General features: G+C 46.1%; 1 protein-coding gene across 1 annotated transcript in view; it reads right to left on the bottom strand.

The window, feature by feature from the left end:
- ATP6V0D1 (ATPase H+ transporting V0 subunit d1) overlaps positions 1-22,574 on the bottom strand; it is a 34,417-nt gene that overhangs the window by 3,821 nt on the left and 8,022 nt on the right. Inside the window, exons 2-4 of the mRNA XM_085071663.1 lie at positions 20,735-20,906; positions 6,581-6,759; positions 3,539-3,618 (exon numbers count right to left, since the gene is read on the bottom strand). Of these exons, the coding sequence (XP_084927789.1) occupies positions 3,539-3,618; positions 6,581-6,759; positions 20,735-20,906 (431 nt within the window). The remainder of the gene's footprint in view (positions 1-3,538; positions 3,619-6,580; positions 6,760-20,734; positions 20,907-22,574) is intronic.

Below are 22,574 nucleotides of genomic sequence, written 5' to 3' on the forward strand. Positions count from 1 at the left end.
AAAGCCTATTTTTCTCCTTTGAGTCGTCTAACTCATTTACTGAAGTCTCACGTGGTTTCCTGACCCTGCTCTGGCCTCCACAAACATGCCAAGCCGCACAACCATAGCCGCAAGACCTACACTCAGAAAGTAGCGCTGCGTAAGCAGAGTCAAGAGATGAGACAGGACATCTGTGAAAGAAACCAGCCATTCCCTCTAATTCTCTTTTCACACTGCGGCCACTTGGTCTCTATTCCAACTGGAGCACTGCAGAAAACATAAGGGCAGGCACAGCAACACTGCGCCTGCAGGAAACATAGTCATTTGTAGAGATGTTCCGTAATCCATCTGGAAGATGACTGTGTCTCCCAGGGGGAGCCTAAGAAAGCTGTGGATGGCTAAAAGTATCATTCAGCAAAAATGTTCTCAGAAGTGATCATGTGATAAAACACCTCCCTAGGCATAGAGCTGCAACCAGAATCACTTCAAAGGGATGGAATAAAAGGATGCTGAAACACCACAAACCTCTCTGTCACAATAACTCTGGGACTGAAGATGGACCAAGAATGTACAAGTTGGACACTCAGCCTCTGCACTAGGAAAGCACCTGGATTACTGTGTTCTGTAAATATTTGTTACCACACAGTGCAAGAGGACAGTGCTGGGTGAGCATCACACATCAAAGAAAGCCTCTCCCCTCTCCAGCACTCAACACTGCTCAGGTGTAGGAGAGACAGAGCATCAGTCTGCAGAGTTTCCCCAGGAACAAGGACATGGATAATGGACACTGCTTGAGGCTGACAGGAAAGGGAACGTGGAGAAGAGATTCAGTCACTGCCTCTGCCTTTATCAGAGCTCATGCACAAACCTAAGGTATAGGTGAATTCAAATATCCAGCAGTGAATGGGGATCCAGTATCACAGACACCATGGAAACACGATCTATAAACAGCTGCACTGAGTGCCCTCCTAATGACAGCAACTTACAGAAACACTCCAGTATCCTGAAGCCCTTACCCCAAAAATGAGGGTGTCTTCACCTTTAATGATCCTTAATGGGTTTTCCCTTTCATGAACCCACCCCCTGCCTCCTGCTACCCTCATCTGTCTTCAAATCCAGTCTGAAGATAGGCCTGTGGCCTGTCCATCCACGTTGTCTTTTCCAACACTATCGGCAGATACCACCACAGCTTGGATTCCCTCCTCTTGCAGGTGAGGAATACTAGCCTGTTTTCATAATTTTCCATACAGAAGTCATCATACCCAAGCCTCTAAACGTGGCTCCATTAGCACCTTCTCCTGTTTTGCTGTTCATACTCTGAGTGGAATGTGACAGTGTCCAGGTCAAACACACTTTACAGATGGATGCAGCAGCACAGTGATACTCATGCAGTTCTTCTCTACTGTTAGGAACATGTTACCTTGTAGACAGGCACTTGCTTAGGTCAATCACTACCCAAGAGTCCATTTAGTAGTAGGAAGGAACTGGAAGATCCTCACTGTATAAGCAGAGTTAGGATTCCCTCCTTGCCTCTCCCATACACCACTCCACATTTATCTACATTGATTCGCCTGCTTTATTTTATTGTGCAGTCACAAAGCTCCTTCAGCTGGTTCCTACAAAAACTTCACTAGAAAAGGACAACGGTCAGCTGGCTTCACTTCAACAAGAGGTGGAACAAAGGGAGTAACCACTGAAGATAACAATGCAAGCACACTTCCGTTGCAGGACTTGGCTGCTGACTGCACTCGACACTAAGCACTGACCACTTTTAACCTGTTCCCCATCCTAACCATATTTCCATTTGAGAACCTCCACTGCTAACAAGAAGCCTTTGTAATAGCTTGCCTCCGATGAATCCTGCTCAAACTTTCTGCCAACACACTCACATATTCCCTAAAAAAACCCCCAGTACGTCTGGGAGATAGCACTTCCCCTGCCCATGCCAATTCCACATGGACACAGGCATCTGTCCCAGGCCTGTTGTGTTTTTCAGAGCAGCTCTCTGCAGATTTCAGACCTGATTTTATTTCCCTCATTTGCATTGTATTATACATTTTCCAGTCCCTGGGGAGAGAGGTGCCTTCAAGTAGAGTCTAAGCAGCAGTCACCTTTTCCGCTCCTTCATCCCTGTGATTTGTTACAGACAGAGCCCCTATACTCCCCAGGGGCTGCTCTTTAGCAAGAACCAGTGCCAGCACACACGAGGCATTACAGGCACTTACATTTCCATCTGCGGGTAGGAAGAGCAGACTACAAAGCAGTATCAAGCCTCAAAAAGGATATGGGAAAGGACATGGCAGCTGGGATCCAAGGGGATGACTCCCACCTCCTTCCCAACCAGTTTTCCCTGTGCCCACTTTGCTCCCTGCCTTCCTCCTCCTGCCTCATGTCAACACCGAGGCCTGCGCCCTTCAAGGCTGTGGTGTTTATGCACACAGGTCTCCCCTCTCCGTTACAGCAAAGACCAGTACACGCCAGAGGCCACAGGCAGCTGGGCATGACTGCCGACACACCGCTCCTTCTCCCCCTCTTTGCCTTCTTCCCTTCACGCCTGACCTGCTCTCTGCCTCTCCAAACAGGCCACAGCTTCCTTGGGAAGAAGAGGTCACACTGACTGCAGGCTGGCCGTGACCAGCCAAAACAAGATTGACAGATACAATCTACATCCCACCCTTGATCCAGAGAGTCGAGATGGAGCGATAGCCACAGCCTGCACATAAACACACACTTTGACACTGCCAGCAAAAACCAGACAGGGCCTGCAGAGAAAATGACAGCTCAGAAGAAGGAGATCCTTAGCCCCTCCATATCCCTCTGCCAATACTCTCCCCAGCTTGCACCTTTTACACTGCTCTACCAAGAACATCTAACCCCAACCACAGCCATGGAAGGCTTGAGCAGACTGTTGGAAGGTGTTTGGAAAAGGCTCAAGACAGGGAGCCAAGCCAATGGGAGTCCTTCAACCAAGTTTAAGATCTAGTCACTTTGAACGCAGTTAACTACACCTCTGAACTTGTGTGGTGAGGGAGCAGACTTCTCCTGCCTGCCTCAGGCATGAGGAAATTCAAATACACAACCTCTGCAAAATCTCTTGCACAGACTCTTGACAGCTCCCAGAAAATCCTCCTTTCTGCCTAGCTCTAGTGCCCTGACTCAGCAGAGCTGTGTGAGTGGACTTCAGGCCTCTCCAGGAGCACTATATTTACATGCCAATGGATGTAACTAGTCTTTGACATGTTTAATCACCACGCTAGGAATAAATCAGCAAGTTAACATCTCCTTCCCTTCTCAGAGACTCTAGCATAGGACAAGAGAAACTGATGCACAGGAAGCTCCATGTGACTACGAGGAAGAACTTTTTTACTATGCAGGTGATCATGCCCTGGAAATGTTTGCTCACAGAGGCTGCAGAGCCTCCCTCACAGGAGATATTCCAGAACCATCTGGACACAATCCTGTGCCATGTGCTCTAGGATAACCCTGCTTGAGCAGGGAGGCTGAACGAGATGACCCACTGTGGTCCTTTCCAACCTAACACATTCTGTGATTCATTTACCTTATACAGGGTGTTTCGAATTATTTCAATGTTCATTTCATCCAGGTCCTGTTCAGATATGCAGTCTTGGAAGAAAGCAGCTGAAACAGAGCCAGAGACAGAGTTAGCATTGCCCTAACCAGACCCATGCTCAGCACTTTCCAGATTCTTCAACAATACCAGGCAAAAGCACACCCTGTGTTGAGTTTGCCCCTCCTAGGCCGGGCCCTTATCTTCAGCAGCCAAATCGTCATGACTCAAAAACCTCAGGCTCCACCGTGGCTCCTTAAGCTATAATAATTTTTGGGGTTCCCATAAGAAAATCTTTCTTCATCCCTTAGTCCCATGGTTTTGTCAACAGCCTATTCCCAGCAGAAGTTCTCAGCTCTAGCCCCCAATATCAGTGATAGAGCAGCCTGTATTTAAAAATAAGCAATCCCCAGACTGTTCCCAGATGCAGGCACTTGGAGGTGACAAGGCAGCTTTGAACTGCCTGCTAGAGCATGGCAGGAGTGCTCAAGCACCTGTGAGCAGCTAGTGAGTCACAAGGAGCTGATGCTTCTCCCTCCTTCTACAATATCCTAGTGGGATTAAGAAGGCATGGTGATGCCGCAGCTCCTATAACACATGACACTGGTCATGGTTGGAGTCAAGAGCTCTTTCTCCTGGTCAAGTCTATCAGTCTCATTTTCCACTTCTTCCAAGGGCTTTTATTTCTCTAGCTGGAAGTTAGCAACAGGAGACAAAATAAACTAGTAGGACTTGGTAGTATGCTCAGCCCTACATACTTTGCCAGAGTACCTCTGGGAGGGACTTGGAAAAATTGTTGCCACCTAAAGAACACAGATTTCAGACCAAATACAGGTGCTGCAAGCTGCAGATATAGATGAGTCTTGTACATCTACAGTGTAATATAATGCTGCTGCTGTGTTCTTGCTACCAAATGAGTGGTACAATTAAACCCATTGACAGGACTTCCTGACTTCAACTCTCACTCAGCAACCAACTTTGCTGAATTTGCTACAAAGAGAAATCTGATCTGTCTCAGCTTACGCAGTCCAGCTGTGGGTTACAGACACCACAGACGTGCTGAGAACTGACCAGTGCTCTGCTCTGTGCAACAAACCAGCTGTGATGCAAGCTCACACCTCTGGCCTGCACTGCTTTTATAGCATGAGCTGCCTGGAGGTACAGCAGCCACACTGTCAGTCTGGAGGGTCCTGAACAGAGATCAACCCAGCAAAAGTTTCTTTGCAGCACTAGAGCCCAATGCCACGTGGCTGGAGGAACACTGCTTCCGATGGTTGGCAAAAACGCAAACAGAGTGTGCCAGGACTGGTTTTTACTGCAGGACATGCTGGCCAGCCTGGAGAGCTAAGCAGTGGCTACTTCAGAGTAGCTGAGGAATGAGTACACAACTATTTCAGTTCTTGGCCCTCCAATATCCCAAATTAGGCTTACAGCAAGTCTTATTTTGCCCTGTTAACCTATGAAAACCATTTGGGGTTAGGCATTCCCAACAAGCCACGTAGCTACTCAAGTCCTTTTAGGAGATAGAGCTGCTGTTTCTTTGCGTGTGGTCACTGGAAAGAGTGCAAGTTAAACAACTGGAGCCTGCATGCCTGCTTGTTTAGGCAACACAGCTACTCCCCATGTTCCCCTTCTGAAGAAATGCCACACTGGTTGGTACACAGCCCCAAGGGCATGGCCAGGGCAAAGGTCTGGAGAAGCCAGCCCAGCCCGGGCTGAAGCAGGCAAAACCAACTCATGTACAAGTACATGACTGCAACAGGCAAAGACCCTCAACTGCCAGCCATGTTCTCCAGAACCATCTCACCACTGACACAGGGCATTTTCACTCCGTACTCTGCTAGAAGCTTTAAGGTCTCTCTCTAAAAGATAATATCTCTGAAATACTCTGTTCTATCTTCTTGCCAAAATGGGAAGGTTCCCACTTACTTGTGAGGAGGATTTTCTTCCCACACATCATCCCTACAAGTGGGCTCAACTCAGCTGCATGCAGAGTCTCAGTTCTCCTGCTGCGTTGTTGCCCTGCCTTGCAACCCAGATCTCCTGAGGCACATTCTCTCTTCTTTGCTGGACACAAGTCATTTTTCCACAACAACTACTTCATTTGCCCCATTATTACACAGAGCATTTGCAAAAGCACTTTCAGTTCCAAACCCAACTATTTCTATCAAAGATGGTATGATGACTTAGAGTGTTTTGCTCCTTTTAGCAACCCCAAAAGAATGACTAATCACTGACTCAGGCATATCTCACTACGTTTTTGCCCACAGATGCTAAACTAGCAAGTCACCTGTGACTACCTCCCCTACTACTGCAAAAAGACTTCCATATTTTCTCCAGAACCACTTCCTACACCTTTTATCTTTAAAGAAGCTATCTCTCTGACTAGCTGCTCAAAAGACACTTGGTTTTAGCATTATGTGCCTCCTGAACAAGCCTGTATCCCTGAGACAATATACTTCAGTCCAGGATGCTGCTATACAATGAGATTTTAAAGGCTTTCGGAGATTTCTTTGTTTTGCTGTGGTTGTTTGGGTTTGTTTTTTGTTTATGTAAAGCGCTTTCATTTAACTAATGCTAATTTTAGTAGTCTCAGAACAAGACTGGGCATGTGCAGATCTCCATAATTATCTATAAAAATTGCATACCAGAAATTACCCAATGGTCCAACTAAAAGTGCTGGAAATCAAGTGATTCATTCCAGCAGAAGACCCAATAGCCTTTCACTAAGGAGACTCAAGACCTGGCTCACACAAACCAAACTTTCCAGCAGTCTGCTCTACCACTGTGCTGGCCTGGACACTGATTGAAGGGTACAGAGCTAGCTGGATCTCCAGAGGAAAAGATGGCACAGGACAGGCATAAACCTGAACTCAAGCCCAGCCACCACAGGCAGAACAGCCACAGCTGTACCCACCATTTTGTCTTCCTGGAGCACAACTTAGGCTTAGCTGGAGCTAGTTAGACTGGGGGAGAAAGGGACATCTGTTCCACCACACACAGCTGAGAGGTATTTTGAATGGCTCCACTCACCCAGGGGAGTGTCCACCAGGATTGCATTGTAGAGCTCCGCAGGCGTCTGAGCAATGTTCACAGCTTCCATCTGCTCAAAACTTCCCAGAGGATGGCACTTGGGCACCAGTTCAGAGATGGAACGCTGGTGCAGAGTCCCAGTGATCAGCAGAATGACATTGTCAATCATGTAGCTGTACCTGGAGGAATGAAACAATACATGTAATATGAAATTCAGCAACAGGCACACATCATCTGCTCTTGAACATCTCCAGAAAGATGCACACCTCCCACAAAGTACTAAGGCACCTCTTTAGTTTCTGCTTATCATGCTGGCCTAGGAAAAGGCAGTCAGGCATAATCTCAGGCTGTGATTTATGCCACAGCTGAACTACACCATCTGGGCATCTACCACCTACCACCCAAGAGCATAAGATTGGAACTGACTTCTGGAGTTTTCTGGCCCTGTACCCTGTTCCAAGCATGGCCAGCTCTAGCTGCTCAGGCAAAAAGACCTTTGAATGCTCATATGAACTTTGCATTATTTGCAAGAATGTGTATCTCACAACCTCCCCGGGGCTCTGCTTCAGCATCTGACCACACTTGCAATGAAAAGGCTTTTCCTAACATTCCCCCATGATCATTTGTCTACTGTCTCTCATCCTAAACACACACACCTCCAAGAGAAGCCTGGTTCCAGCTTCAGCGCCAGCAACACTGTTCCATCTTGCCAAGTGAAAGGAGGAAGGGTCACATTTCTGCAGCCTCACTCCGTTCCAAAAACAACAGGACTGGCAGCTTTGGCACAACCTTCACTCACACCCTCACAAAACTACACACAAGGTTTTTCACACCTCTACACCAAAAGCTACAAACTTCTTTGCATTAGCCCAAGGTATGACATCCCAAACTAAGTTCTCCACTTATGTTGTTCAGGATTAGATTCAGTCCTTGGCACTGCAGCAATGGGACATTTAATCTGGAATCATAGCCGCTGGCACAAGTTCCACCAACACACGCCCTTTGTGGCCCATCTCTGCAGCATGTCCATGTTTCTCCTGCACTGAGGAGCTCAGAGCTGGGCACAGCATGCCAGGTGAGGCCTCTACTATTGCTAAGCAGAGGAGAAAGAACACCTCCCAGTACTGCCAGTCCAGCCAGAGAAAAGAGACACAACCGGCCTGAAGACTGGGAGCACATGAAAGGCTGGTAGCATTCTCCAAGTAGAAGGTCCAAGTAACGAATCAAGGCATCACATAAATACCAAGTGTCCCCAGCAAGAACAGCAGTGATGCTCTAGGCATCTTCACCACCAGATAAGCCACAAGCCAACCAAGCTGAGAACCTGAGAAGCGTCAAGTGAGATGTGGGGGTTTTTTTGGTCACCAGACGTTGCCTTAGCACATATCCCTCAACAGCACAGGGAAGAGGCACAGATGCTGAAGAGCAGAGTATGTGGCATTTTACACTCCCTTGATATCACTGCTAGAACTCTAAATAATTAGATGATGGAAAAGACCTGAAAAAAAGCACCTTGGCAGGAACTGCTCCAAAACAAATGAGATCACGATTGAACTAGAATGGCAGAAGGAGCTGTGCACATTTGGAGCTGAAGCTCTGCTTAGGGTCAGGCTTCCCACAGGTATTTGAGTACTGAAGAAAGGGAACTTAAGGCGAGCACCCTGGAAGTGGGGTGAGGACAGGGATGGCAAGATTCTGTTGATGTTTGCCAGACATACAGTGGGATGCTGCTGGTCTTTGTATTTCCAAGCCAACAAAGAGGACAGTGCAGACCTGTTTCCCTTTAACCACATCAAAGGCAGGTAAGCAGAGCCAGTTAGAGGCAGATTTTGCTAGTTTTTATTAGATGGGCTTATTGCCTCTCATATATGCTCAAAGGGCATGTCCATGAACAAATCAAATCCACACCTTAGTTCCTCAAACAGGTACAGCTTTTTTCTCTCCACACTGCAAGGCTGAGTAATGCACCTCCTGGCCCTACAATTTTTGCAGAGCACCCTTCTGTGTTTGCAGCCTACCTCTCCTGGTTCAATCTAGAACCAGGGCAATCAGCACAAGCTTCACGTACTAGGAAACCTCCTTCTGCCCTTTAATCTGCAAGGTCATTATCTTCCCTCCTGTTTGTGCAGCTCTCACCATGGAGATGATTGCAATCTCCAAGACAGCAAGAAGGGCCTGTTTATGAGAACTGAGGTAAGTCCCTCGCAGTAAGCAGCTGGTTCCTGGTAAATAAAAGCATCTGCACCTTAACACAGATGGTCCTCCATGAGATGCAGCAGAACATGGATACAGAAGATCATTTCCCAGCTCCACCATCTGCCCTCAACTTGCAAGTTTCCTTAGTGCAACACAGTAGCTGTAATGAAAGACCATAGGCAGCACTTCTTTCACCAAAGCAAGGCAACAGTATAGCATGAGACCAAATGTGTTACTTGAACTCAGCCTACAGAGAAGGAATAGGTAAGGAAAGAAGGTCACATATGCCAGAATACCTACTTCCTATCCCCAGTTTGCTACAGATACCACTTTCCACAAGATATTTGCAAGGAGCCTGGCCAAAGTCAACTGTACAAAAAAGGAGCTGAGGAAAAATGTCTGGAGCCCTTCTGCTCTCAGGTCTCCAGAGCAGCCTACTGGAGTCCCACCAAGCTCATTCATGCCTTCCCAGTCCAGCTCAGCACAAAAGCCAGAGCCAGGTTTCAGGAGAGCTGCCAAAATCTGACCTTCTTCTTATATAGAAGCTCCTGCCTTCAGACTGATGGTCCCAGGAAGGATAACCCAGCTGGCTTCCAGTGCCAGAGAGCAAAGCATGGCCCTCCTTGTTTAATACCCCTTAACTTGATTGTTTCCTCATCCTTCAGGGAGGTCTGGGAAATGCACGCTCTATAGCCCAAATGACAAGGCCTCTAAGGAGGCACCAATTAAAGATTACTTCACCTACTTAAACCTTGCTGTCAAAGGATTCATCCCTGCAGGAAGAGTTAACATGCATGAGACAGAGGGGGGAATTCTCATTCAAATTTCCATCATGACAGCATTTCAAACCTTCACAGTAACAAGGGAGATACAGCAGGACAAAGGTCTTCTTGTGCCTGTCAAGGCCAGGCAGACACCAGCACCAATACCTAATCCTTCATGATAGCTCCATTTATTTCAAGCAAGCCCAGACCTCCCTCATTCACATTCAGTCCCTATTTCATCCCAATAAAACCAGTCACGACTTAGGCACTCTTGACTACAAGGCAAGTCTTCTAGTGCCAGGGCAGCTGGAAAAGCCTCTTATCTGTGGAAGGGGCAACAATCACTTTGCTGTGCCAGGTTTCAACAAGAACCCACCTGCCTCCATCAGCACAGCTGTCCCAAGACCACAGCAGAGGTCCTGGCTTTGCTGGCATTTTCTCCCAGGCCCAAATAATCAGATTAAGTACGGTGGCAGCAGTGTTTCTAAGAACCTCCAACTACTTGTGTAATAGTGCAACTTTGTTGTCATCTTCCTCATCTCCTATAAGGTTCTGACCAGCCTCAAATGTTTCAGTTTTCATGCTTAATGCCTGCTCACACTCCTCCAAGAGCATTTTAACCTTCACTAGCTCTCAGTGATGCTAATAAGAGGACCAGACTCGGGGACACATGAGAAAATAGAAGTAGTTTGTCACTTGCAACACCATGAAGTCTTACTTCAGTCCACTTGCATAGTCTCTTCATAGCAAAACTCTCTTGTACACAAACATGTTTTACACTCCTGCTTTGAGCTGCCTTCTGCTCACCTGGGGACATGGGCATAAAACTAGACAGAGTTTGACATGCACAGGTACACCAGGCCTCACTCTTCCTGTCACCCACTGAACAGAGGTGTGGTATATTCCAGAAATTCACATTCACAGAAATACAATTTTAGTCAATACTGAGAAGCGTCACTAACATTTCACAGGAGAGTATAATTTTTTATTAAAGGACATAAAAGAGTCAGCAAACATAGAAATATCCTGAGTATCATCCACAGCCAGAAAGAGATGATGATTTATAGCTTCCTGAAGTCTGAGACAACTGGAGCCACTATCTTTGCTCCTCCAGCGACTCCCACTGCAGAACAATATGCAATGGGTGACACTCAGATAACAAGAACAAAGTCAAGCTAGGATATGCCTAGAAAAGCCAAAAAAGCGGGGCTGGTGGGGGAAACCTTCCTTCCAGCAGCAGCAGGCCAGAGTTCATTCTCACTGCTGGTTTTGAACGGTATGGCAGTCAGACAGAGCAGAGACCCCTCACAGAGAAGAAGGGAGAGCCAGCACCCAGAAGCTAGTCACCCATGGCTAGCTATGGAGCAGAATCAAGCAGTAGAGCACACGTGCAAAAGCAATGCACAGGTACTTTGACAATGCATGTTTCCTCCTTTTGGCATGACTTAAGTACAGCCACAGATAAACGAGATATGCAAAAAAGACTGCAGTGGCTCACTGAATATTTGAAAAGGCTATTTTAGCAGGGGAGCACATGAAATGCATGAACATTCATCACATGGGGCATTTACAACTTGGCCTCAAGGCACTCAGGCACAGCCCTGTAAGGCAGTGACCCCAAAACAGTTACAGCTTCTCCCTCCCCCACTTACTAATCTAATCTAATCATAAAGAGTCATTGTCCTACAGCAGATAGGTTGTTTTTTTATTGCTTTCTGTTCCAGGATACTAAAGAAACCGTTAACAATACTGCAAGTGGTCACAAAGCATGACTAATGACGGAACATTGCATGACCTGAGATTCTCAGGGATCCTCCAAAAGTAGAGCCAAAACTGTAACTTAACAGCTGCTCTGCAAGGGATCATGAGGACAGCCCTCAGTGTCACAGCCAACAGACAGCAGTGGGCCAATGCAGAGGTGCACAGCAGGAGTTTTGTCAGGATGGGTCAAGGTATTGCCTTGCTCAGGCAACTTTAAAGCTTTTCAAAACCAGCATCAGACGTTAACTCAGACTACTGTGAGCAAGGCCAAAGTCCCTATGTGACTGCATTGGGCAGTTACTCAGATTACTATAGAAGCATGTATTTATTTTGGGATGAAAGAGGGAAATTTCCAGTGGGATCAGAGCAATGCTCTAAACTCAGCATGAATTCTAGAACAGCTTTAAAAGATAATGAAGTTGTTTTGACTGTAGTCACTTTAGCATCTAGTGCTTCCCTCTTGCAGCTCATCCTGTTCACATACTCAGGAGGTGTTGGGAGAAGTAATTTAGGGAAAAAGTTTCAGGCTGGTTGTAGCACTGCTTCCTTGGGTTTGTGCATAAATACACAGATCCGTCTATATCCCACTGGATCCTGTGCTGGTACATAGAGCCACTTGTCACACCTCTCTTAAGCTCCAAATGTTAAGCAGCCACAGGGGAAAGCAACACACAGACTTCAAAGCCCAAAAGAGCAGTGGCTGACACTAAGAATAGTGCCAACAGCTGAGATGTTTGTATCCGTGGGGTCGGCTTAAGATCATTAGTAAATAACTGCACAGCTGTCCTGATCTGGAAAGGAATGTTGCACATCAGGAAGATCTCAGTGCCTCACTGAGACTTGTTTGAGTAATAGACAATGGATGTGAACAGAGTCAAATCCTTTAATCAGTTTTTCAGGTTGTATTAGAACATGTTGGACCAGCAGCAGTTCCACCTATCATCTGCAGCTGAAGCTCAGACAGTCCAGGGAACAGCAAGAGCAGAAAAAGTATGTGATGGTCTCTGCTCAAAGTGTCCTTGCTGGTCTCCTCCTATCTTTGCACACTGTCTTTCCTAGAGTCACACCAACACAAACCACACCTAAGTGCTACGTTCGTGAACCTGCCAAAGAGAAAGCTGAGAATTTCATGGTTGCCACCACAAACCAAGGGCACTCAGCCAGTAAGTGGGTGCTCTGCTAAACTTAGATCAACGAGACTATTTGAGAGCAAAGAGTTATAACTTCACAGTACTACAGAGGCTGTGGCAGCTTTTCAAAACCAAGTATCCAGGAATGTTCTCAGCATTAATCTATATTTAGCTGTATCTCCACATGATTTTTACCATTCTCTAGTCTAGGTCTCTTGGGATACTGACCTCAGTTTTCCACTGGTATCATCTGTTAACTTACAAGCAGTGATACAGTGTTAGCTGCACTAAAGACTAACGAGAAAAAAGTTACAAGAAGTACTTTAGACTTTAAGGCTTTATGAAACTGACTCAGTGTTCCTGATCTGTAAAAACCCCTTGAAACACCAGGGAATATTTCGAACACCTTGCAGCCTAGTGCAAGAATCTCTAGTTGCCTAAACTGGATGCTTCAAAGCTTGAGAAACATAAGGCCGATATGCAAAGCTGAGTCCTGGCACTCTGTGCTGTGCTGAGCAGACTTAAGCACTAATTACATTTTAAATATTGACCAAAAACATGTAGTCATGCTGCTTTTGCAGAGAACAGCTGCAAAAGACAAATTTTCATCAATTTTTTTTACCTTACATGTAATGCACAAACCCCAAAACATTTCAAGGATATAAAATAAGAAGAGAGGCTGCACTGTTTGCATTATCCCCCAAACTGTCTCTAACAGCTAAGAAACCTGAATGAGTTTAGAGGCCTAAAAGCCTTTACCTACTTCTCAGTGACTGTGTGGTCTGGACCCAGCCAATATGCAGAACATTTCTGTGCATACAGACCTGCTGCCAGCAGAGCACAAGAAAATTCATCATCCCACCTGACATGAAGTAAATCATGTGAGGCAGACAAAGATTTAACTCAGCCTCTAAATACCATAGTACTTAGGCAAAGCTCTACACAAGTATTTTGTAGACTTCAAACCAGCTTACAGAATCGACCTGGGAGAGAGGACTAGGAGACAAGATGCCCCCAGCAAGCCTTCAGGAGCAGTGCCCTTGGTCTCCAGGCTTTCTCTAAGCTGAACTTCCCTGTCTAGAGCATTACGTGACGCAAATCTATGGAAAGGTAAAAGGAAAACAAAGGCTGCTAAGGCTGAGCACTTGAAGACCTTGGGAATGGTTTCAATCAAAGAGTGAAGCATATTACATGGGAACAGAAATGCACAGTGAGTGTTCATCAGCTGAAGGCACTGCACACAGGTTTTCTTCTGGAAAAGCTGCAGTCACACAAATTGATTTGAGGAGCATTGATAACCTCCTAATACACACACTCCCTTCCCTTCTTGTTTTATGCCTGTAACAGACACTCTGTTCAGCCTGTCGAGGGAAAGATTGCAAGAAGGAGAACGGGAGAAGTACAAGGACTTCTGGCAAACTACAGAATCACCAGAGGAATTCAGCTTTAACCAAAGCCCAAGAAGACAGAAGTCCACACACTGCCTGTGGATGACACCGCATAAGCTTGCACAGGGATGATATCCAGGGGCAATGAATTCTCACCTAATCACACAGGGCTTGCATGCTAGAGCCCTTTCTCAGGGCTGCAGAGCTTCACCAAAGATTTCATTACCAGAGTGACACACAGGCTGACATCTGGAGCTCACCACTTGCTTTTTGCTCCATCTTTACTGCCACCAGTAACATTTCGTTAGCTTTTCTGATCATTACCACAGCTCACAGCTTGCCAGGCACTGTGTTAACACCTTCCAAGTAAAGAACAGTGCTGGTCAGTAGAACAGTTATGTTCCCATTCAAATATGCTGGCCAAATGAAGTGTTTTTCAGGCACCAGAGGTCTGGGGAAATAAAGCATCCCCTCAACGTAATATACAGTGAAACATACCTTTCAAAGATTGACTTTCTAATGACACCACCCACAGTCACACCATGACTCCCACTGTCACCACCACACAAACCAGTCCATCATCACAGACATTGGTTCTGGAAAACCAGTATGAGACCAGCATCCTTTGGGAATGCAGGTGAGCAAATGCAGCTCTGAAGCCAACATCCAGAGGACACAAGGCTCTGATCATTTCCAGACCATTAGCTACATGCCCTCTTGTTTTGAATATTGCATAATCCCTCCAAGAACTTGGCTTATCAGTTCAACTTTGTGCTCCCTGCAAACAGGGAAGCTGTTTGTCAGAAACCTGTGCTGCTTTGCCAAAACAATCTCTGTCAGAAAAGGCTCTTAAACCTTTTATTGCAGGATTCCCAGCCATTACAGTAATTTTTGTTTCCTAACCCCACTGCCACCAAGGAACCTGACTGAAATAGTGTAGTGTAATTTTAAGCACAGCAGCATTAGGAAAGATCCTTCAGATTGTTGCACTTGCCCCAATGAACTACACCTAATGTAAAGTATTTGGAGGGCTTTTTCCTTCTGCAGGAAAGGATTTCAAAAGGATGCAGTCATATTTTGTAACCTCCACAGTTATGCCAGGATGCACACTTCAGTACATTTAGAATGAAGACAGGCAACTTCCTACTCTAGGGAAGAGGATTACTGCTCTTTAGCTCAAGTATCAATTGAAGCAATTTGGCTCCAGAAAAACCACTGCTGCAAAACTAAAATTGAACTCAAAGTTGTGCAGCAGAAACTAGATCTATCCAGTGCAGGGGAGAGGCAGAGCAGGACTGGGTCAGGGAGAAGGTAACAGAGGGAAGTGTCAGCTAAGAAAAGGCATGCGCAAGGGGAAAAGGTACATGCAGCCTCATCAAAAACACATCTTGTGACCACAAAAACATACTGAAAGCCAAGTTCCCAGCTGCATCCTCAGGGCAAAAAAAGAACCTGGTTCCCAGCCCTTGCTGGCTGGTAAGATAAAGATAAAAGATGACCTAGTCTGTCCTCTGATGATGGGCTTGATCAGATTTGGAAGATGTGTTTATACCCAGCTTGCCCCCAGCCCTCACTCCCACAGCACACTCAGTGCCCGAAGTTACCAGCAGCTTCCTCCTCTGAAGGCAAGACCAAACCCTTCTCTGCCCATCAGCTCACTGTGATGGTTCAAGGGGCCCAACAGCTCTCAGAGCCCTGACACCAGGCTGCTGCAAAGCCAGACTTTCCAGTGCAGGGAAAAGACTGCTGAAGCAAGGCACAGGGGAAAAAAAACCCCAAACCCCAAATAAAAAACCACCGCACAACAAAAAACAAACCAACCAACCCAAAAAACCCACTAAACCCTTTCCCCTGACACTGGAAAAACACTAAAGCTGACAATCTGATCAGGCTACAGCAGGCTAGAGTCAGGATTCTTTATCATAATGTTGCTATCTAAACCATATACAGGAACACTGGAAGGAGAGACAGGTCATGGCACCGTGTCAGCCGAACACAAAGAACAAAGCCCTTACAGAAAGGCAGGGCAGCACATCACTGAGAAGAACCTAAAACCCACTTCCATCCCACAAGTCAATATGTGCTTGTTGAATTCAGGAAGTGGCTTTTGCTGTTTCAAGAACACTTAATACCTGTTTGTTGCTGCCCTACAGAACATCACTGCATTCCCTCAGCCAAACAGTCCATTGTTTGTGTTGGAGCAGAGATGTTAACAGACAATTTGCGCCTATCACTCAGAGCCTACTATGGTTGGCTGAAAGACATGGGGAAGCACCAGCAGACTTCCAGCAAGGAGCTGCGTGGCAAGATGCAGAGCTAGCAGGTGTGTTATGGAGACTGCAGCAGGCTCAGCAAGTTGAGCTTTCGGGTTGCAGTGGCAGAGGCTGCCAGCTACAGCCACCACTTGAAAAAACAAATTGAGGAAGTTGGCTGATTTCCCTTATTTTGGTACTAAGAACGCAACACTTGCCACAGAAGAGTTCCTGGAGAGAACCAGAGCCAGGAAAGAGTCAGTGTGGTGCCAGGAGAGGAGCACAACAGGACAAAAAAAAAAAAAATTAAAAAAATCAGTGTCAGCAAGTGACTTGGGGAGCAAAGACCTTGCTTTGAGGCTGCTGCCTAGCTGCGTTCTAGGGTCAGTTTTGTTCACATGCTTTAAAACATTGTCCTTTCCCCTACGCTCAGGATAGAGGTTAACTCCTGCCTACCTCCTCAGGTGGCCATCCTCTCCCTCGCTCGCTGTGCACCTGGGGACAGGCAGCACGGGGCTGGAGTGCCACCTTCCGGCAAGCCACCGGCAGCACGGCCTCCCCTCCCTGGAGCCGGGCATGGAACACGCATCCTCCTGGAGCCCAGGCACAGAACACACACCCGCTGCTCCAGAGCCCTTGCACTGCCCCTGTTGCCTCTTCTCCTTTCCCTGGCCTCACCTACTGCAGGAGCTGCTTCAAAGAGGCAAGTGAAATGACAAGGCATAATTCCACGGGACAAACAGCATGGCTCCTGGTAGGTTGGTGCTGGAGCCACAAGAGACAAGGTCTACAGCTGCTCCCATGATCTGACAGTACCCCAGATCTCAGCAATGTGTCCTGAGTCAGATCTGAGCATCCTAAAAAAACAAGCACAACAGTCACCTAACGATCAACTAAAAACCACCCCAAAGATCCAACAGGACATTCAGGAAGGAGAAAACCTGACTGTTTTTTAAATGATTGATCCATCTCCTGGCATCAGCCATGCACATCCTGGCCACTCTTGAGTGTCAACAGGCCTCAATATGCCCATCTTATGTGAGGTTATCCAGGAGTCCTAAGAAGGCCAAAAAGGTAACTACATACAAAGACATCCAGCAGCAGTGAGTTTCAAAGCTGAACTGGACATGATACAAAACATTTCCTTCCATTTTGAGCCAGACACACCTCCTACAATCCCACTCAATGTTAAAAATCTCTGTTTACAACTCAAAAGAGGTCTCAGTGAACTCAAGCTTTCCTCCTGCAGAAGCCAGCTCTGCTCAAATTTTCCACATCTTTCTACTATTTTTTATTTCACTTCAGCCTGTACCCTATTAGCACACAGATACATCCAGTTGAGTACAATTTCTTCTTCTGACCACCTGGTGCCTCAATTGCCCTGAGCTGTCTACCAGGAGCAGTCTTTACCATTTCCTGCTCAAGTTTCATTAACTATCCTAAAAGAATGGAATGGGAAATAGTCGTGTTCAAAAGGCAAAGATAAATCACCCCCTACCTGCATGTGCACCCAGAGTGAAAAATCAAGTGGCACAGGCTTGTCCCAGCATCCCCCTGGCAGGCAGGATAACACAGTACCTCTGTGTGCACTGGCACAACATTCCCAGTGCTGCCAACATCCTTTGGCTGAACATTTCTGTGGAGCTGCCTCCATACAAGCCTGAACTAGATGAAGGTCACTGGCATAAGGATGTGCTACCAGCTCCAAAGAGAGCTGTTCTCCACTCCAGCTATTTTGGACACGCATGGGAAGCCTCACACTGTCAGCAGACAAAATCTCTGATTTTTGTCTCCTGCACCAAATCAAGGCCTACTACAACTCAAGGGACAGTTTCAGGGAACACAGTCTGAAAAGCAGCCCAAGAAGTCACATCTGGTCCACCCTGTTTTCTACTAACCCTCTCACCAAATATTAGGTCTATCAAGGTAAGATACTAACACCCACTGGGCAAAAGCAGCACCCTCTCCAAACTCCTTGTGGTTCACTGTAACTTCTGTTTTAACCTGTCTGTAGTGTCATTACAAGTTATTAGAGATTGTAATACCCTGATAGTGACTCCCATCTTGGACCAGCCAAAGCTGGTAACACCTTCTCTATTTCAGCAGTACCCCACTGGTGTGAGGAGCACAGAGCCAGAGGAGACCCCTCCATCAGTGCTGCGGCAGAATCACGACAAAACCCAACTGAACACTTGGGCTCTGAGCACAAAAGATTCTACAAGAGAGTGCAGACATTCCATATGGGAAACCAGCTTTATCCTGCTCCACCTTTTGCCCCCCTCTAGGCAGCACTGCAGACAGTGGCATTAAAGCAAATTTTGCAGGCAAAAGTAAAAGAGGTAAGAGAGTGAAGATGACTTGAGGAAGGAACATTCTGTGCCAAACAGAATCAGTATATTCAAGAAGAGATTTTGCAGTAGCAAGAGACACAGATATCTGCACAGAATCATGTTTTGCTGTAGAGAACTCATCAAAATCAAAGTGACAGAAGCAGAACAAGATCAAAGCGAAAACTTTAAGTTGAGGGCAGATCAACAGTTTTTAAAAGTCATTTCAACAGCTAGTAAGAGCCAGCCTTTCTGATTACACAAGATGTTTAAGGTCTTCTGCACAACTTGAGCTGGATGTAGACACTGGATAAAGGTCAACAGGACTGAAGTAAAAGGGAATTGGATTTCCACAGCCATCCATAGCCTTCCTACCAAGTCAGGCAGTGCATAACTAAGGTAGGCATGGTCTGAGACCTTTCAAATCATGTTTTACACACACTAGTTTAAAGTGAGACTGTTAGGCAACAGCAAAGTCTTAAAGTCTGCAAGATACTGGTGTGCTGCCCAAAGTACTGTATTTAAATAGACATGACAGAAGCATTAGTGATTACTGTGACAATTCCATAGAGACATTTTCATAAACCTGTAACACAGCAAACAAAAACCAACAGGGGAGCACCACCCACCCAGTACTGCCGAGCTAAAACAGCACCAATATCTTTACAGCAAATTCAAGATGTGCAAAGAGGCATTTTGAGAGTTAAGTTTCAGAGAATAGACGTGATTGCTCTATACAACTGAGATGATGAACTAAAAGTTGCTTCATCCATTGTGAACACTGCTGCAAAATGGGAGCTTAGTAATGCCTTGCTCCATACTTGGGTCCAAATAAGAAAACTCCAGAAATTTTACTGACAAGCTTGTAAGTAAAAAGTATTTCTTAGAAAACAGGAACGGCTTAGGAGACAGCTTTAGCGCAGTGACCCAGAAAATAACAGATATGAGCCACTGGGTTAGAAAGTGAGATAGTGGTAGTGCCCAGACACAGAAAGGAGTGAACACAAAGGCACATGGCAGAGATACAGGTGTTAACTCAGTATTTGCAAATGCAGGAGATGCCACAGATGGAAAAAATTAAATTTTAGTCTATCAACCACAAAGGTCTTTCCACATCAGCCTGCATCACTCAAAAACTTGTAGCTGATGAGCAGGATAACATATACACAACTGCCAAAAATGCAAGATTAAACATCACTTGCAAAAGTGCTTGCTATGAGCCCAGGCTCTCTGTACCATAGGTAACACATTAACTATCCCACTCGAGAGTAGAGTAGGATCTCCTTCTCAGAAATGCAAGTTGAAGTCACATTTTATCGAGCTAGAAACTCACTTTTGTCCATGAGACATCTTCTTGGTAGTTAGAAGAGACCATTGGCTATGCAGTTTGCAAGCCAAACTAGAGCTTACAGGAACATAGACTAAGGAAAGGAAAAAAGTCAATTTTGCTTCTATGGCAGAGAGATAAGCAAGCTAGGACAACTGGTATCCCTCTGCCACTAGTAATTCCATTTTATTACCAAACAAAACAAGAGCAGCACAATGGGAAGCAGAAGGTTGTGCAAAACCTCTGGAGAAGATACCTCGAGAACACTGGGCTATTTCAAGCTTTTCACATCAGCTGAACCTGCTGTGGAAGCCCGATGTGTTTCCATGACCTGACAGAGACGTGCTGGGGCTGCTGCAGCCCTGTATTTCCCTGCTGTGCATTCCAGGCCCTGCCTTCCCCTAGTGCTGGCATTTGCTGAATCCCACTGAGCTGTCCAAGAAAAATAAACCAGTCAAAGGTTAACCCCAAAAGGGAAAAATTCTTCAATTTTTGGCCAGCTCAACTCCCTGAACCAGTTTGTGATGGGGCCAGAGGAAGGCCTACAGCCCCTGGAACGGGACAGGAGAATTACCCCAATCCTGATGAAGGCTGATCAACCTTAGTGTCTCAGAACTAGCAGGCAACTGCTGTAATGCACATGCATGGCATTCCTATGCTTTGCAGCAGGACCACAGTTTAAAAAAAAACCACAAACATTTAACACAAGGGATAAAGATAAATGGCACCTCTAACAGACTGAATCAATACTACAATGGAAGGCAGCCAAGCAGCTGTACCAATGGAGCACATGCACCCTGGGAGCAGAAGCCTTTAACAACACAGTGATACGGTGCTGCTGGTTTAAGACCTCCAGATACAACCAAAACAATTTCATTCAAGGTACATAAACACAGCAGGCACAGGGCTGAGAGTGGAAAGCTGGTCTGAGAAAGGGAGAGCTTGAGAGCTCTCAAGTCTGGAAGAACACCAACATTTCAAATGCTGTTCATGACCAGCTGGTACTCACGTGATAAAGTCCAGAAAACTTGCCAGGGGCTCATACGCATGGTTCCTCATGTGACGGAACTCCACCACCATCTTCTCCTTCAGCTTGTCATCAATGACAGACACAGTGAGCGGAGAGGCTTCATTGGCCAGGAAGTTCCCATAGTCTGTGCTCTGGAGGTGCAGTTTCAAGTCTGAAAAGAAAAAAATAATTCCACTCTAGAGGGTTTTGGGCTAGGTTGTTTTTTTTTTTTTCAGCATAGCCAAGAAAGCTGTTGCTCAGCACTTCTTGAGGCATTCTCTTCTTTGAAAGATGACCTAGACAAAACGCATGTGTTAAGTCATACACTTACATTTGTGCTCAGTTTTATCATGGACAGCCCAAATGCTGGAAAAGAGCGATGTTTCACCATATCAGCATTGCCTCATCTTAAAGACAAATCTGTGACACCATCTGTGTACCTGAGCACACACCAGTGCCAGCTGTTCACTGTGCTAGGTCAAGGTGGAAGCTTACAGATTTTCTAGGAGGTATTTGCTAGAAATCTAGGGGGAGGAAAAATAAAAAAACAAATAACTTAAGCACTCCATCTAGCCAAAAGGGCTCTGGTTGCAGGCTTCTCTGAAGAAATCACAACCAAGAACCTAACCGCAAGCACAAGCAAGTTTCCCCAGATAAGGGTGATGTGGAGGATCTGTAAAGCTTGCAAAGCCAAAAGGACAGAAACAGCAACTTAGAAATTATAAACCATCTTGGTCCTACATTACCAAAGTAGCCCTACTAATTGCGCTGGTAAACAGATTTTGGGCATTAATAGGTAGAGAGGGGCTGGTGAAGATGAAGGCCATTTAAATCCATCTCACAGGGTAGGCAATCCCTGCCCACGATGGATGAACACACTCAGAAATCTTCCCCTTCTCTACTTTCAAGCAGAGGAAACCATTGTTTCCTCTGTTAGCCCTGCTGCAGGTCAGGTGCCCAACCAAGCTGCAGTCCTGGCCAACAAGCAACCACAACACGCTGAGCTCTGTCAAGATAAAAGCCTTGTTTGAGCCAAAAGCATTTAAGCGTCTCTATGGAAAAACTGAATCCAGAACTAAAGAACGTCATATAATCCTATTCCTCAAAGCTCTAGTAGTTGCATTGGTACACAATGTTCATCTCCCTTCAGCTTCACCTCAGAGGGCCAGTTAGGCAAGCATCCTCACAGGGATTCAAGACCTTTATGGGGTAACGAGAGGAGCTGGAAGAGTTGAGTCAAACCAGATGTGAACACACCATCCAGAGAAAACAAAAAGACATTTCTCCCTGGTTTTTCTGAAGCAGCAGTGCTGAGGCTGCCTTTCCCTTCTGCTGAGCCCTCAGCATTACGGCACAAGCATCCATGGCACTGAGGTCAGAGCAAGGACTCAGCCTGGTTTGAGGAGTTTGACCTTTTGACATTATACCCAGCCACAGCCACAAGCTGGAGAGCTCCTCCTCAGGCTCCAACCTGAGCTTGTGCAGCACCTTACTGTACTCAGCCTGAGGGATGCAGGGGTCAAATGGCTTCCAAGCCAACTGACTCTTCTGGGTAATTCCAAGGAAGTCTAGCAAAGATGGTTTTGACCCAGCACTCTTTAGTTATGAAGATGTTCCCACTGCTCAGAGTTGCAGGAAATAGATGGAGTTTACAGGGAAGGAAAATAAAGCCCAGAGACTTAAATACCACTCTGTCATGTTTCCCAGTGGTTTACACAAGAGTTCTGGGGGCACTTTTAGAAAGGAGGGGATTCTGCCCCTCTAATCTGCTCTGGTGAGACCTTACCTCCAGCACTGCACTCAGCTCTGGGAGCCTCAGGACAGGAAGGACATTGAACTG

The sequence above is a fragment of the Lichenostomus cassidix genome, chromosome 11 (genome assembly GCF_008360975.1).
Source record: "Lichenostomus cassidix isolate B80296 chromosome 11, HeHo_3.0, whole genome shotgun sequence".
In the NCBI taxonomy this organism is placed as follows: Eukaryota; Metazoa; Chordata; class Aves; order Passeriformes; family Meliphagidae; genus Lichenostomus; species Lichenostomus cassidix.